General features: G+C 34.0%; 1 protein-coding gene across 8 annotated transcripts in view; it reads right to left on the bottom strand.

Annotated features, from left to right (window-relative positions):
• RICTOR (RPTOR independent companion of MTOR complex 2) overlaps window positions 1-17,403 on the bottom strand; it is a 119,212-nt gene that overhangs the window by 52,837 nt on the left and 48,972 nt on the right. For all 8 annotated transcript variants that reach the window (XM_042996179.1, XM_042996190.1, XM_042996182.1 and 5 more), the window contains 4 exons: window positions 12,404-12,468; window positions 10,985-11,116; window positions 5,049-5,112; window positions 743-869 (listed from right to left, as the gene is read on the bottom strand). In XM_042996179.1, coding sequence (XP_042852113.1) covers window positions 743-869; window positions 5,049-5,112; window positions 10,985-11,116; window positions 12,404-12,468 — 388 coding nt within the window. The remainder of the gene's footprint in view (window positions 1-742; window positions 870-5,048; window positions 5,113-10,984; window positions 11,117-12,403; window positions 12,469-17,403) is intronic.

The following is a 17,403-nucleotide window of genomic DNA, read 5'->3' as shown; positions in this document are numbered from 1 at the left end:
CATGTTTTCTTGTCTCCTTACAATCAAATCTATAGCTGCTTAAATCTGATTTTTTTTGATAATTCAAGACTCCTCTTCCTTACAATGATCAGATAAAATTCATCCATTTTTTACCCCATTTAACTCTTTAATGCTTCTGCATTTAGATTCTTCTTCCTTCTTTAATGTATGATGGAGTTTGTTGTTTTAACTCACATCAAGATACAGTGTGGTTAACTAATGTCTGAGACCCAGACTTTAAAGGATTTTATTCTAATTACTGGAATTTGGACAATTCCTAAAATCCGATAAGCTAAATTTTTCCTATCTTTGTATCAATAACTAAGATTTCATGTATGAAAGGCATTTGAAGAATATCATATTCTTATATTCTTTTTAAAACACTACATTTGTTGGGGCGCCTGGGTGGCTCAGTCAGTTAAGCGGCCGACTTCGGCTCAGGTCATGATCTCGCGGTCCGTGAGTTTGAGCCCCGCGTCGGGCTCTGTGCTGACAGCTCAGGGCCTGGAGCCTGTTTCGGATTCTGTGTCTCCCTCTCTCTGACCCTCCCCCGTTCATGCTCTGTCTCTCTCTGTCTCAAAAATAAATAAACGTTAAAAAAAATTTTTTTTTTTAAATAATAAAACACTACATTTGTATTACTTGAAGAAAATTCTGACCCAGTTCACATTTAAAAATGTTACATTCTTATATATATACTTTCTAAAATGCCTCATTTGTATTACTTGAAGACAATTCTGACCTAGTTCACAGATAATGGCAATGCATGCTCGGACCATTCTGTCTCTTTCTTGAAGTCCGTCATTTCCAACTGCTATTAATGAGTTGGCCACAGAGCTAGGAAACAAGGAAGCATTCACAGTAATCATCTGGAACAGGGAGGAATCAGAAAAAGAAGTTATTTATTTCATAATACATGTTTAAAACCTATTTTGTTCAGATTGAGGTGTTCACAACCATAGAGTATTTATAAGATCCAAGCATCAATTTTAATCTTCTTCTTCATGGGTACATTTCAAAGGATTACTAGATCTAATAATTAATGCAACAGATATTAATAATCATTACTATGGAAAAATGTTGGCTTTTTTTCCCTAATAGTTCAGAATATGAATCAGTTAACTGACAGGATGTAATGTTTCTGAGATTCTAAGCTCCTGTGGAGTAGGCACTGTATTTTACACAACATTTCAGAACCCAGACGAAGGAAATCAGTGGTAAACAGTTGTCAACACACTGCTGTACTATAACATTCCTGACTCTTCTCCTCATATAATCACCACCAAGGTATGTTCCACCAATTTACCTCATTATGCATACTCTTTCTCCCACCAAACTGTAATTTGGACCCTCATTCTTTTTCACTTTACTGCCAAAGATGCCTAATAATCTCCTTGTCTCTACCCATCACTTGTTGCTACGCAAACGGCAAAGTTAGTAATCCATAATCGATCTTTAATATTTCAAGAATTATGATGCAAAGAGTATGTATCTGGTGACAAAACTTTTTGGATGAATCATACTTTAAATGAAAAGTTTAATTGGAATACTGAAAATAGATTTGGAATCTATTCCAAATTTGGAATACTGAAAATAGATGACATATTTTCAGTTTGGAAATCAGAAAGAAAATAAATTATGTAGTTAATTACTGTTTAATAAATAAAGACTATTTGGTAGATGAACTATTTCAAAATAACAGGTCCCTGGAGTGGGAATAATTAATCTGTACTAGATGTTACTGGATTTATAATCCTGTGTATCAAGGGCCAAGTGATTTGCCTAAATGAATCCCTTTCAATTGTAAAAAATCTGTGATATGTTAATCTCTTATTACATGAATAAAGAAATAATACATGAAAAAAATTGATGGCTTCATTGCGGCTTCAATAAGGCAATGAGTAGAATTTCAATTGGATAAAGAATAGGAACAGCTGAAAAGCAGGAAAATTATATAGAAAATGAGTGAGACAAAAACCAGGAAAGATTTCCTGGACTGGGGGGGGGGGGGGGGAATCAAAAGACATTGAAAATGAACCAGCAAACAAAAAAATCTTCCAAATGAATGAGACAGGTGAAAGAGAAGGAAAAATAACATGAATATTCCTTAATTATTCATAGAACAAGGTATCCTAAAACAACAAATGTTTCTTGCTTTTCTTTAAAAATAAAGAAGATTAATACTTATATAGAAAATTTTTAAACTTTTAAAATGCATACAAAAAACGACAGTGACCTAGCCACTGTAATATTAATATTAATTTCTACTAAGTCAGTTGCCAAGATGTTGCTGAAAAAAAAGAAATACGTACTTTGGTTGTTAAAATTACCAAGGAAATTACAGTTCCTCTAACCAATACTGGCCACTATTCACTCAGCAAGTATATTTTCCTTTTAACTCTATCTGATTTTAGCTAAACCAAGGAGGACCCCTGAGCCATCATTCTTCCTCTGAGCCTGTATCCTACCACCAGGTATAAGCAATTTTCCTGCTCTTGGATTCACCAATGATATCTGCCTTAAATAACTCTGTTATTTCAGAACAGAAGAAAATAGTATTTTTCTTATAGCCTTACTAAATTGTAAAGGGTATGTTTACTTTTACTGGGATGTTTTATAAACTAAATTGTAACGTGCCAAAACCTTTTACAAAACTGAAATAAAATATTTACTGAATAATTCAGAGAAGCTGAATTTAACTGTTTGAATCTACCTGGAATTGTCTTTTCTTCTGAATGCAATTTTTGGAGCAGCAATTCCCAAAGAATGGTCCAGAAAACTAGGTCTCTAGGATATTTTCAGAGATTCTGTGAAGTTAAAACTATTTTCATAATAATACAAAGATCTTATTTGTCTTTTTTACTCTCCATCTCTCACAAGTATATACTGAAGCTTCCAGAGGCTCCATAGAATGTGAAATCACAACAGATTGAGTGCAGAGGCAAATATGACAATCTAGCTACTACCTTCTAGCAAGACAAACATTTAAGAGATTTTCAAAGATCTCAAGTAATGCCATTGTGTTCACTAAGTTTCTTTTTGGAAAATATGGTTATTTTTATAAAAATGTTTATATGTGATGGGCTTATTTTTAATATGCTAATATATATTTTAATTGCTCATGCATAATTCCTAGTATGACAAATATTGACATATATCAACTCAAATAACCAAAGTTATTTTGTTCTTCAGAAACAAATTTGGTTTTCTTGAATTCTCAAAATCATGGCAGAAGGAGAGACTGTATGAGTAAGTAAAAACCATACATCTAATTTTTAAATTTAAATTTGAAGAGTCAAATCACAGTCCCAATGCAATAGTTCACCTGTAACAAAAATATTGTAATCTATCTTCAATATCACTCTTACTAGAATTGTGAATTTTTTTTAAGACACTCATTCATTTACTTCTTCCTTACTATGCTCACCTGTGGGTACCATTACTAACCACAAGCTGGACAATTGGAAGAAAAAGGAGAAAGAGGAGATCTAGTTAATGTGCAAATTCAACATACTACCATCCTGGAGTATGCTCTGAATTCAAAGGTGGGTAAAGAGGAGAAGGGTTAAAATTTTTAATGTTTTAAAAATAACTGAAATAATTTTAGGTGTTTTTACATTAAAACAACCATATACTGCATGAGTCTCATAAATGTTTAGGATGAAACATAATACCTAGGATGAAACACGAAAAATTCTTACATAAGCTGATTTCTAACCAAGTTAACTCTTAGTTCACGGTGTTCTTCTGCCATTAGGGTATCACATTAAATAACAATAAAAATTCCTTGAAAACCTCTTATTAGAAGTGTTACAGATTATCCTTAACACTATTGCAGAATTTAGATTTTGACCTTTTATCCTGTAACATGGTCTGAACTGCTTATTGTAACTGCCTATGGATTGTATCCAAATTCATCTTCAAAACAACCAGCTTGTAACTAGTTGTGACATGCATTTAAATGGTATTAATTCTAAGCATACAAGTAACAAAAATCAGAGTGGGGAACAAGTAATCCTCTTTCTCCAATAACATATCAAAGCAGTAATTTCATTTACATGTCTATTACAGGAAGAAATACAGTAGTTCCTCCCTACCCCCTTATCCATGGGGGATATGTTCCAAGACCCCCAGGGGATGACTGAAACCACAGATGGTACTGAATTTTATAAGTAAACTATACTAAAAGCCTACTTTTGACTGGAAGTCTTACATAGTCAATCAACACATATTTTGTATGTTATATGTATTATATACTGTGTTCTTACAATAACATAAGCTAGAGCAAAGACACTGTTAAGAAAATCATAAGGAAGAGATAATGCATTTACTGTTCTGTACTGTATTTATCGAAAAAATCCATATGTATACATATATTGTCTGTGTGTGTGTGTGTGTGTGTGTGTGTGAGAGAACCCACGAAGCTTAAACCCGTGTTGTTCAAGGGTCAAGTATACTGTTTTTTACTGTACCTACATACCTATGATGAAGTTTAAATCATAAATTAGGCACAAGAGATTAGCAACAATAACTAGCAATAAAATAGAACAATTATAACAATATATTGTAATAAAATTTATGACTGTGGTCTCTCTCTCAAAATATCTTATTGGACTGTACTCCCCCTTCTTGTGGTGATGTAAGATGATAAAATGCCTATGTGAGGACGTGTGGGAGGTGATGCTCTAGGTACTGTGACATAACATTAGGCTACCACAGACCTCCTGACCATATGGCAGAAGGCAAACCAAGCTTGACCTTGGGTAATCAAAACTGCAAATAAGGGCGGACTGATGTATTCTTTACAATGAACATTTTATCAAAAAATATTGTGCTAGCTGTACCCGATCACATCACACAGAATATTTATGCTTACCTCTAGGTTTAATAGACCTATTTACCTCATATAATTTTAACCAAGCAAAAATGTTTAATGGGAATTTAGCCTTTTTTCTAGAAAGCTTTCATAAAACAGTCTAAATCTAAAAATGTAAAATATTTAGCATGAAAACCAAAACTCTGCCTTTTCTCTCAGACATAGAGCATACCTTTCTGACTAATCGAAGTGCTTGTGTCCTCTCTACCTCGTTGCTCTGCTGTATGTCAATGCACCTAAATAATACACAAAATATTTAATTATTGATAAAAAATCTTAGTAAACAGTTTTTTGTATAATACCACCAGATCAGACCCATCTTCATAATGTCATATGGTATTTTAAATTTTAACACATGTGATTTTTCAATACCAGCAGATATTTAGTTAACTTACATCTCTCTAGCGATATGTTAGAATAGAGCATTTCAAAACTACTTCATTTAAAACTCCAGAAAAGAAGAATATAGTAAATAATTTACAGAATTATGTACATCGATAGAGAAATAATGAACTTATAAAAAAGCTAAGTATCAGAAATCTACTGAAAAGATTATTCATCTATCTTTGATAAAATTCACAATTTTATAAAAACTGTGAAGGAAAAAGTTTTCCAGCTTATGTTTTAGTTTAAATGTGATTTTTAACCAGAGCCTACATTTTATATATTATGACTAAGTTAAAAGTCATATACTAGCCACAGGAATTCTATTTTTCCAAATATAATTTAATATCTAAGTGCACTTCAAAACTTAATGCTCAATCAGATATCACTTATCTAACATTTCTCTGTAAAATTTATTAAATTACTCAATTTCTTAAGAGTCATTGGTTTATGTAGCAGAATAACTCATTTTTATTTACGTTTAGGTAGTTCACTATTCTAATCAATACATATAGATAGTTTGCTACTGAAAAAGCATTTCTTCTATCTGAATACAATTAAATCTAAGACAATTTTATTAAAAAGTAAATAAACACAGAATCTCATTTCTGGCCACAACAAAGTAGCTGGATCAGACCAACCCTCCAGCCAAAAACAACTATAAAGATTAAGTAAAATACTTCCTTAAAAAAGTATGTTAAAATACTTTTAAACTGTTAAAAGGGCAATGGATGATAATCTCTGAAAAGAGATGGACAAGCTCCACATCCAACCAGGCTTTGTCCCGAGAGGCACGTGTCAATCCCCACTTTTAGGGAAATAGAGTCCTAGCAGAAAACAAAAGTCTTGCAACACTGGAGTGACAGGTTGAACTTTGGTGCAGCCAATGTGGCTGTGACTTAAGGGGAAAAATCCCAGAGGAAAGAAAACATAGGAAAGTGAATGCAAATCTTCATGCAACCTCCTCTCCAAGGCACCTATCAATTCCTATGTTGTGCGGAAGCAGGGTAAAAATCCAAGAAACCAAACAAAAAGCTACTGCTGCAAAGCTAAGGAATTAAGCAGAAATTTCGGCAGGTGTATAACACTCTACAATAGATAGTAGGACTCAAGGCTGGTCAAGGTGAAGAGGTTCTGCTAAACATCTACAACTATTACTTGAGATCCCAAATATAGCCACTCCATAGAGCAAAGGCAAAGCTAAAAGTAAACTTTAACGAAATCAGTGTGATAAGCCAACATTCTAGAATAAAGCTCAAGTGTCTTAAGAGGAAAACAGCATGATCCAATGGCAGATATTCTGAATACATAATTTTTACATTCAATCATATAATAATATGAAGTATGCTTTAAAACAAAACAAAAGGCCAAGTCACCAAAATCCAAGAAAAGAAAATTACAACCAAAATAGAACACTGGTGATTCACATATTGTTGTTGTCATAAGAAGGCTATAGATGCCCATGATAAATACGGTCAAAGTAAATAGAAGGAAACATGGAGAAATAAAGCAGCGACCTAGAATCTTTAAATAAGAGTAAAACAAATCATAGAAATACAGTAACAGAAATTAAAAATTCAAGAGACTGATTTACTAGCAGGACGGAGTTAAAAAACAAACAAACAAAAAACAAACAAAAAAACAAACAAACAAACAAACAAAACAGGTGAGTAGAAAGTAACCACACTAAAGCACAGAGATTTACAACAGAAGTTGAAAATACAGTAAGGACATCAGAGACCTGTGGCACAGTGAACAGATCCAACACTTCTCCCAGACATGGGAGAAGAAAAAACAGAAGAGAAAAAAACCTTTTAAATAGCCAGAGAAAAAGATGTATCACTTACAAAATATCAACAAGAGACTACTTACTGTTCAAGTTAAAAAAAAAATCCAGAAGAAAGTAACTTATTTAAAGTATTGAAAAGAGGAACCAGTCACAAAAATAGCCTTCAAATATGAAGGCAAAAAGAGAAACATTTACAGACAAATAAAAGATGAGAGAGAATTCATCTCAAGAAGACCTGCATTACAAGAAACAGTAAAGGAAATTCATCAAACAGAAAGTGATGCAAGATGAATGAAAATGTGCAAATACAAGAAAAAATGACATCAGAATAAGTAAATAATGTAGGTAAATGTCAACAGTTCCAATTTAAAACAGTAGGGTTTTGTAGGGTTACAAATATATGTAGAAATAAAAACTATAACAGTAATACAAAGAGCAGAAGGGAGATGATATAAACCATTAGAGGTTTCCTGCATTGTTCTGGTTGTAATAAAACGCTAAACCTGAATATCAAGGATATGAGTTGTAATCTCTAGGGCAACTGCTAAGCGAAGACTTTATAACCAAGATATTAATAGAAGAGGAAAAGAAATTGTGCACTATTGCAAAAGAAACAAAAAGGAGGAACACAAAAACAAAGAACCAGTGTGACAAACTCAACATAGCAAACAAACTCAAATGTATGAGAAAATTAACACCAAGAAGAACTCATAAATAAATATATATATTTATATAATTACATTGCATAAAGTCCACAGACCATGCATATTAAAATACACTAGACAGTCTAGATGTTCCAATTAGAAGACAAAGATAAGATAATCAAACTAGATTTAAAAACAAACAAAAAACCTATATGGTGTTTACAGGTAAGAAAATTTAAATGTAAAGACAAAAATAACAGAAAGTAAAAGGATGGTAAAGGATATATCTTGCAAACCCTAAATCAAAGTGAGGATAGCCATATTACTATGAGGTAACATGAACCCTCATAAAAGATGTACTCCTAGGAATAAAGAGGGACATTTCATAACTATAAAAGTATTAGCCCAATGTGAAGGTTTAACAATTCTATATATGAATGGTTCAAAATATATAAATGACTGGCAAAAGGAGGAGAAAATCTGAATAGTACTATTAGTGTTAAAGAAATTGAATCCATAATCTTAAAACTACTTAAAGAAAACCCTCTGCCTAGATTCACTGGTAAATTCTGGGGGGAAAAAACCAACAACAATAACAGTATCCATCTTACATAAAGTCTTCTAGGGAACATAAAAATAGGGCACACTTCCCTAGTTGTTTTACAAAGCAAAAAACAAAAAACAAAAAACAACTTCTTGGTTCCAAAACTAAACCAGGACATTAGAAGAATGGAAAAATATAAGCCAATACCATTCATGAACTTAGCTACAAAAATCTTCCACGAAATATTATCAAACCAAATTCAGATAATATTTAAAAAGGACAAAACAGGGGCGCCTGGGTGGCTCAGTCGGTTAAGCGTCCGACTTCGGCTCAGGTCACGATCTCGCGGTATGTGGGTTCGAGCCCCACGTCAGGCTCTGTGCTGACTGCTCAGAGCCTGGAGCCTGTTTCAGATTCTGTGTCTCCCTCTCTCTCTGACCCTCCCCGTTCATGCTCTGTCTCTCTCTGTCTCAAAAATAAACGTTAAAAAAAAAAATTAAAAAAAAAATAATAAAAAATAAAAAGGACAAAACACACAACGAACACGTGGTGTTTACTTCAGGAATGCAAACAAGAAAGATACTAAACTTAGAAAGGGAGAAATAAAACAGTCACCATTTGCAATTAACGATTACGTACATAGAAACTGTAAGATAATTTTGACAACAATTAGAATTGAAAAATTGAATCTAGCAAGATCACTAAATAAAGTTGACTATCCAAACCAAAACCCAAAAACTCACAATTATTTTTCATATATTAGCAGCAAAAAATATGAGAAAGAAAAAATTTAACTTACATTAACACTATCATTAAAAAGTACCTTAGAATAAACATAACAAATATGTGCAAGACCTCTGCACAGAAAACTACAAAATACTGTTGAGAGACATTACAGTTCCAAGTAAATAAAAGTTTAGAGTATGCAATATTAAGATATCAATTCACCCCAAATTAATCTAAAACTTCAGTGCAATTACCACTAAAATCGTAGAATGTTTTAAGGAAATGGACAAGTTGGTTCTAAAATTTATATGAAAATACAGGACATAAAATAGCCAACACAGTCTTGAAGAAAAGTTGGAGGACTTACACCAACAGATATTAACACATATCAAGCTGCAGTCATTAAAACAGTGAGAAACGGGCAAGAACAGACAGACAGACTAACTAAAGAGACTAGGGAATGTAAAAACAGATCCGTAACTATCAGTTATCTATCTGGTTTACAACAGAAGTGTCACTACTCTAGACAAGAGAAGAAAATCTCTTTAATAAATGCTGCTAAAATGTACTGCATATCCATAAAAATGAATCATGACCTGACGCCTAATTAAACATACAAAGGAATAAAACCTTTCGGGGAAAACGTAGCATAGTATCTTCTAAGAGTACAGGAACATTAACTATAAAATCAGATTCTATTATTTAGGAAGAGACAAAAGGCAAAACAGACGGACTTGGAGAAGATACTGTCAATACATACTCCTGTTGAAAGGAATCATATCCAGAACATCAAGAACTCCTATATAATGAGACAGACAGACAATTCAATATACAAATGAGCAAAAGACAAGGATGTCCAAATAGCCAACAAACAAATGAAAGGTGCTTAACATCATTCCTCATTAGGGAAATGCCAACTAAAACCACAAGGAAACTCGGGGCGCCTGGGTGGCTCAGTTAGTTAAGCGTCTGACTCTTGATTTCAGCTCAGGTCATGATCTCATGGTTCATGAGTTTGAGCTCTGTATCAGGCTCTGCACTGACAGAGCCTTTCTCTCTAAAAAACTAAATAAACTAAACAAACAAACAAACAAAAAACCCCAAAAAATAAAACCCACAAGGAAACTCAAAATGAACTCTACAGCAGAAAGTCTAGAAGTAAAAACTGAAAGCAAGTGCTGATGAAAATGTTGAGAGACTGGAAGTTTCCAACATCATTGGTAGGAATGTAAATCAGTACAATCACTATGGGAAAATGGAAGTTTTTAGGAAAGCTAACTAGACATAAACCTATGATCCAGCAGCTCCTACACATACCTAAGAGAAAGTAGCGCATATGTCCACCTATAAGAATGTTCAGGCGCTCAATAGGGTAAGCGCCCAACTCTTGATTTCACCTCAGGTCCCGATCTCACGGTTCCTGAGATCAAGCCCTGCATGGGGCTCTGGGCTGACAGCATGGAGCCTGCGGAACCTGTTTGGGATTATCTCTCTCCCTCTCTCTGCCTCTCCCCCGTGCAAGCATGTGCTTTCTCTCTCTCTCAAAAACAAAACAAACAAAAAAGAAGAAAAAGAATGTTCAGGGCAGCTTTACCCAAAATAGCCAAATACTGATAACAACCCAGAAAATCACCAATAGAATGGAAAAAATGAACTACAGTCTATTCATAACATGAAATATTACACAGCCTTTAAAATAAAAACCAACCTGGATAAATCTCACAAGTAACACTAAGGAAAGAAAAGAGTAACTATGTAATTTTCCAATATATGATGCTCAAGAACAGGGAAAACTGGTTTACAATGAGAAAAAGCAGAATAATGTTTAGTATTGGTTGCAGACAAAAGGGAAGTTGACTGGGATGCTGAAAATATTCTCTTATTTAGGATAATGGGGTACTAGTTTGTATATACTTATAAAAATTATCAGGTTTTACACTAAAAATTTGTACACTTCATGATATGCATGTTAAAACTTAATACATAATTAAAAAAAAAAACCACAGCTCTCGTAAAATTACCTTGCTATTAAATAGTCCACTTTCAATTTTAGCACCTTCTGCAGAATACTGGAGTCTTGGATGAGATATCGAAGAGCTCGCAGCCCTGCTGCCCGTACTTCTTTTGCTTCATTCAATAAAGCTAACCGCAAACTGCAGGAAAACAAAAAAGTTTTGCTGCATGAGTGTCAAATACACATAAAACTATGGTACCAAATTCTTCCTTAATTTGAAATAAGCAAAACTACTAGTCATTTTACATATATAAAAATCATTCACTGTAATATGGAACTTCAGTAATCTGTGCTGCTTCGTATATTCTTAAAAATCAAGAAAATGTTATTTTGCCCTACTTTCTGTAGTTTTATATAAGCAATGGGAAATTAAATATGCTTTTTTCAAGGTATATCACATACACCTCTACAATCTATTCCTCTCTGCCTACCTGGTTCCACCCCTCTCAAGGAATCATTGGCTTAGGGGTACCTGGGTGGCAGAGTTGGTTACGCATCTGACTCTTGATCTTGGCTCAGGTCACGATCTCACAGTTTGTGAGCTCATGCAGCACACTGGCTCTGTACTCATGGTGCTGAGCCTACCTGGGATTCTGTTTCTCCTCCTCTCTGCCCCTTCCCCGCTCATGCATGTGTGCACTCACTGTCTTTCTCTCTCGAAGTAAATAAATAAACTTAAAAAAAAAGAATCACTGGTTTAAACCAATAAATACTTTATGGCAGTAGGCACAGACTATATATATGTTTTAATTCCTAAGCACACCAAAAAGATGGCTCTTGAGATTATAACATTATGCCTCTGTCGGTGGGCTTGAGAAAATAAAGTCTACCATCAGCACACTCTATCTTAAGGGAGGTCTAGAGATAACTGTACAGGTTCTTCTTGTTCTTAGGAATAATTAAGAGCTCTTGTTCTATGAATTTCAGATTTAATTTAGGAGCTTAAATAGTAGAAATCCATGTATTTTCCATCATTAGCTTTGATTAATTACATTTGATAATTAAAAAGTATCAGTAAGAACAACAGGATAACAATTAAAAAGTACTGGAGATCCGGGGCACCTGGGTGGCTCAGTCGGTTGAGCCTCCGACTTCGGCTCCGGTCATGATCTCAGTTTGTGAGTTCGAGCCCCGCACTGGGCTCTGCGCTGACAGCTCAGAGCCTGGAGCCTGTTTCAGATTCTGTGTCTCCCTCTCTCTGCCCCTTTCCCGCTCATGCTCTGTCTCTTTCTGTCCCTCAAAAATGAATAAACGTTAAAAAAAAATTTTTTTTTAAGTACTGGAGATCATAAATTTTTCTAATATTCAAACAACTGTTTCCACAAAATTAAATATAAGGTGTCACACTATCTTTTTGGTTTAGAATTAGTAAATTTGAAATTACTAAAATCCAGAGAGGTGAAGGAGAGAACTAAACTATACTTACCAAATTATGATATCCTCATAGTTAAAACCCAATTTTTCTTCACTATGGCCAATATCACAAAGAAGCTGTCAGAAAACAAAAGTATGTGAATGTGTTATGTATTTTTGTCTATTTATGTATACATTCCCTTTTAGACTGAAAAATATAGTATTTATCTCCAACAAATATCAGAAAATATATGATTTTATTACTGTTCAAGTATGCATATTTATTTCTACTGCATTACTGTGTTTTTATTTGACCTGCCAGTTTTAGGTTTCTTTAACCCTCCTTTTTGTTTTCATTTGAATCAACCAATTATGCTTTATTATTCTTTATCCCCCCTCAATAAGTTTACAGTTTTAAAACTATCTTTTAATGGTTACCATTGAGATTACAATGTGCACTGTTAACTAGTAACAGTCTAACAGATATTATTACTTTACCATGTCCTCAACAATGCTAGACTCTTAAAACACTTGAATTTCATTTACTACCCTCACCTTTCACTTTACTGTTGTTTTTCTACCGATGTTTCAAGCCCCATAACACATTACGGTTATTTTTACTTTCAGTTAATATTTAGTCAATATCAATTTATATTTGCCAACAATTTCACCTTTTCCATTATGCTTCATCTCAGTGTTATCTTAACAGGATATTCTTCCTTCTGTCTAAAGAATCCTCAGTTTGTTGTTGACTTGTTTTATTGGGTGTTTTTATTTACTTAATTTTTAGCCAAGGTTGCTGGTAACAGATTCTTTAAAATTTGTTTACATGGAAATTTTTTTTTCACTTTATTTTTTGGAGGATTATCTTCCTGGATTTATAGATTTATGGGTTAGCTGCTATTTTCTTAAAAGCTTCAAGATGGTTTCTATTATCCCTATTGAAAAGTCTGTTATCAGTCTTACTATTGGCTCTTTTGAAGATTTTTTTTCTCTTTGTTTTTCAGCAATCTTAGTGTTCAGGTGTGGTTTTCTCTGTATCTATCCTGCTTAGGAAAACAGAAATTCCCAAATCTCTGGTTTGATATATTTTAATTAGTTTTAGAAAATTTTGTACATGATCTCTTCAAAATTACTTATTGCCCAATTCCCTCTCTTCTCTTTCTGGTAATTCAAATGTCAGATCCCTTGGTGTATACTGCAAATCTCTAAAACCTGTTTTCTATTTTCTCCATTCTCTTATCTCAGTGCTTTGGCTAGATATTTTCTATTTATCTATCTTCTGATCCGGCCTATCTGATCTTCTACCACACCCGTCTATTGAGTTCTTAATTTTTAGACACTGTTTTACCATTCTTGAATCTTCATCTAACTTTACACATATCAATAATAAAAAAAAAAAATCTTCATTTTCACCTATTCTCTCCATATTTCCTCTATCTCCTTGACATGTAAATAATAATTTAAATATTTGAAGTGCTTATTATATAAATGTATGTGAATGATGTAGATTGCCTGTAGATCCGTTTCTACTATGTTCTTCCTTTCATTGTAGCCATGCAGTCCTGTCTCTTGATATACCCTGTAATCTTTGTATATAAAAACTTGTACAGACTCCTGATAATATCTTTGTCCACAGAGGGTTTATCCTCTTTGTTAGGTCACTGGACAATACTAAGTACAGAAAAGTTGCTGCTCTGGTAAGTTTCAATCTACCTCTGGTTTTCCCTTTTCCTCCCCACTCCCCAGGTCTTAACTGAAACCTATTTTCAACTGAAACCTAAGTTTCAACTGAAACTTATTTATTGTTGAGGGAATTAGTCCCAAGAGGATGACATACCTATTTCTGTCTTACAAAAACACTACAAGCTCCATCCTTATTTTCAAATATTCTTTTGCTTTAGATTTTTAGGTTTCCCATCTCAGATAGTCCCAGGATTCAACAAATGTACTGAGACAAGAATCTCCTTCTAGTAGATTGCCCCTAGGTCTCCACCAAAAGTCTGTGCTGTTTTTTCTGCTGAGTACTCCTGGGCCTAAGGTCTGCGTCCCTAGCTCTCTGCCCACACTCTAAAGTAGCCAGTATCTCCTGGCAAAAGTTGTTGGAGAAGTAAACTCACCTCCACAAGCTTCTCCCTTCTCCAAAGCTTTGGCTCCTATATTTCTTTCTGACTGAGCAGTTTCCTGCTATACCTTCTTCAAACAGGCTTTCCTTGTTTTCATTGAGAACACTGATCTAATACTAACTACTTCCCTCCCACCTGGATGGTATATACCACTTTAGTCTGAGTTTTGAAAACTGACTTTTACCTAAAAGTTACATAGAAGTTTCTCAAGTTATTTGGAGGGCCTAACTGAAATGAATTCAAGAAATTGATCATTTAATTAACACTGAAGAAACAGAAGGAATTCCAAGTGCTATTATTCTTCCTCAGTATGAAGTTATGAACATCTTAACCATACAGAATAAACCAACCAAAGTGGTGGCCATCACATCGGTCTCTGTGAAAGGAATGGACCCAAGAACGTATTTTAAAAGGCACAAAACTGTAGAAATAAAAAGCTAATCCTATCTTATTGGTAGGCTCCTTATAAAATTTCCTATCCAGTTTCTTCTTTAGAAGGAAAAAAAAAAAAAGGCAAAAAAGAAATGTTCCAAATAGAAGAAGGAAGAGAATAGGAATAGAGTAGCTATAAGATAACGCAATATTTTCATAGCAGGGAAGGACACTACACAAATGATCACTTTGTGTGGTAAGGAAATGCTGTGTAAATAAGCAAATAGGCAAAACAAGCTGAAAAGTTTTTGTTCACAGGTCTTTATCCAAAATGTTTATGTTATAAAATCCTCAAAATTCTGAAATATGATGAACAAAGAAGCTACAGACTTTCAAACGGCATGAAATTTTGTTATTTTTATTGCATTTTGTTGCAATGTTAAAAGTACTAAAAAATGGGAGGATGAGGACATCTTTATACATAGATATAGATTTAAAATACAATGTAAGATTTCCTAAGCTTTGAGACAAAAGAGAGGAAAATTTATATATCTCTAAAAAGCCAACTGTATACCTAAAAGTTAAATGACATATTCGTCAAAAATATTTGTAAAACTATGATAAGCAAAAGGTTAAGGGCTTGTATTGGTTTGCTAGGGCTGCTATAACAAATACCACAGACCAGGTGGCTCAAACACAGAAACTTACTTACTCATGATTCTGGAGGCAAGAACATCAATGTATCTTGACAGATTCTTTGTTTTGAGGTCCTATCTCCTTGGTTCTCTCTGTCTTCATATGGTTGTTCCTCTGTGTATATCTTTGTACTAATCTCCTTGTTTTATCAGGACACTGGTCATATTGCACTGTGGATCACCCATATTACCTAATTTTACCTCAACTGCCTCTTTAAGGGCCGTATCTCCAAATGCATAAACATTCTGAGGTACTGAGGGTGAAGGTTTCAACGAATGAATTTTGGGAATACATAATTCCGCCCTTAACATTCTATCCTCACATAGCAAAGTAATATAAGCAGGCTCTTATAATGTGAAAGGCCTAAACAAGTTGGGGAAAGATCACTGAGAAGAGGCCAAGAAAAAGTAAAAAGAATTTAATAACATGACGTATTTCCTGTTTCCTAAATTCTGAACCAAATACACTGAGAAGTGCCATTTGAAACAAAGTTTACCAAACTAGCAAGAAATTCCTTTTTAACATGGTTATTCCAAATAAGATAATACACTGTCGGCATTATAAACTGAAATTATAAACCGAAAACATTTTGTAAAATAAATTGGAAAAATGCAGGGCACTTGGGTGGCTCAGTTGGTTGAGAATACGACTCAAATTCCACTCAGATCATGATCTCAAGGTTTGTGGGCTCATGTCAGGCTCTGCCCTAATGGCCTGTTTGGGATTCTCTTTCTCCCTCTCTCTCTGACCCTCCCCTGCTCCTGCATGCTCTCTCGTGCATGCTCACTCTCTCAAAAAATAAACAAATAAGTGAACATTTTTTAAAAATTGGAAAAATGTACTATGGTCAGGATCTGCTTTTGGTGATTTATATGAACAAACTAATCTAAAATGTAAAGTGGTTCAAGCATAAGAGGCTCATGACATTATTTAAAATGGTAAAGAACTAGAAACAAAATGTTCATAAAGGAGGAAACTTACACAACCTATTAATATTATATAATATTTAAACATAAGGAAAAACATGCATAATGTACCCTGGTAAGATGGAAAAAATTCTAAAAGATGTATTTTTTTTAAGATACATATTTAAGGGGCGCCTGGGTGGCGCAGTCGGTTAAGCGTCCGACTTCAGCCAGGTCACGATCTCGCGGCCCGTGAGTTCGAGCCCCGCGTCAGGCTCTGGGCTGATGGCTCGGAGCCTGGAGCCTGTTTCCGATTCTGTGTCTCCCTCTCTCTCTGCTCCTCCCCCGTTCATGCTCTGTCTCTCTCTGTCCCAAAAATAAAAAAACAACAACAACAAAAAAAAAAGTTGAAAAAAAAAAGATACATATTTAAAAAGTCTATACCATCAATATTTTAACACCAAAAATGAAAATGCAATCATAGGTAATTTATTTTCCTCTCTGCTTTTCTGTATTTTAGAAATGTTAATATATATTGAATATGTAGTATATAACCTAGGGATGGTTAACTATATAAAGAATTCATGAATAGGAACAGAAATAACATTTATTGACTATTAATCTTGTTAACCCTAGAAAATAATATTTTTGTAAATGAAGACAAATGAGGCTTGAAGATAGTAGGTAATATGACTTCCCAAGGCCAAAAAACTATTAAGTGGTAAAGCCAGAAATCTGACCAAGCCAGTCGGGGTCCAGAGTCCACTGTGAAAAATGTTACTACAATTTTGTATTAAAATTAGTTACACAGGGACAAAGGAGGAGGGGAGATTGGATATATAAAAAATAAAGAAATAACTGAATATTACCATCTTTATTTCATATCTCCAGCCTCAAAAATAGTATGACTCTAAAGTCTGGAGAACTGTACTCTGGTCATAAACGCATAAAACAAGTGAAATTAACTATTATTT

The sequence above is a fragment of the Panthera tigris genome, chromosome A1 (assembly GCF_018350195.1).
Source record: "Panthera tigris isolate Pti1 chromosome A1, P.tigris_Pti1_mat1.1, whole genome shotgun sequence".
Classification (NCBI taxonomy): Eukaryota; Metazoa; Chordata; class Mammalia; order Carnivora; family Felidae; genus Panthera; species Panthera tigris.
Note: the sequence above shows the minus strand (reverse complement) of the source record. Positions and strands in the feature narration are given on the sequence as shown.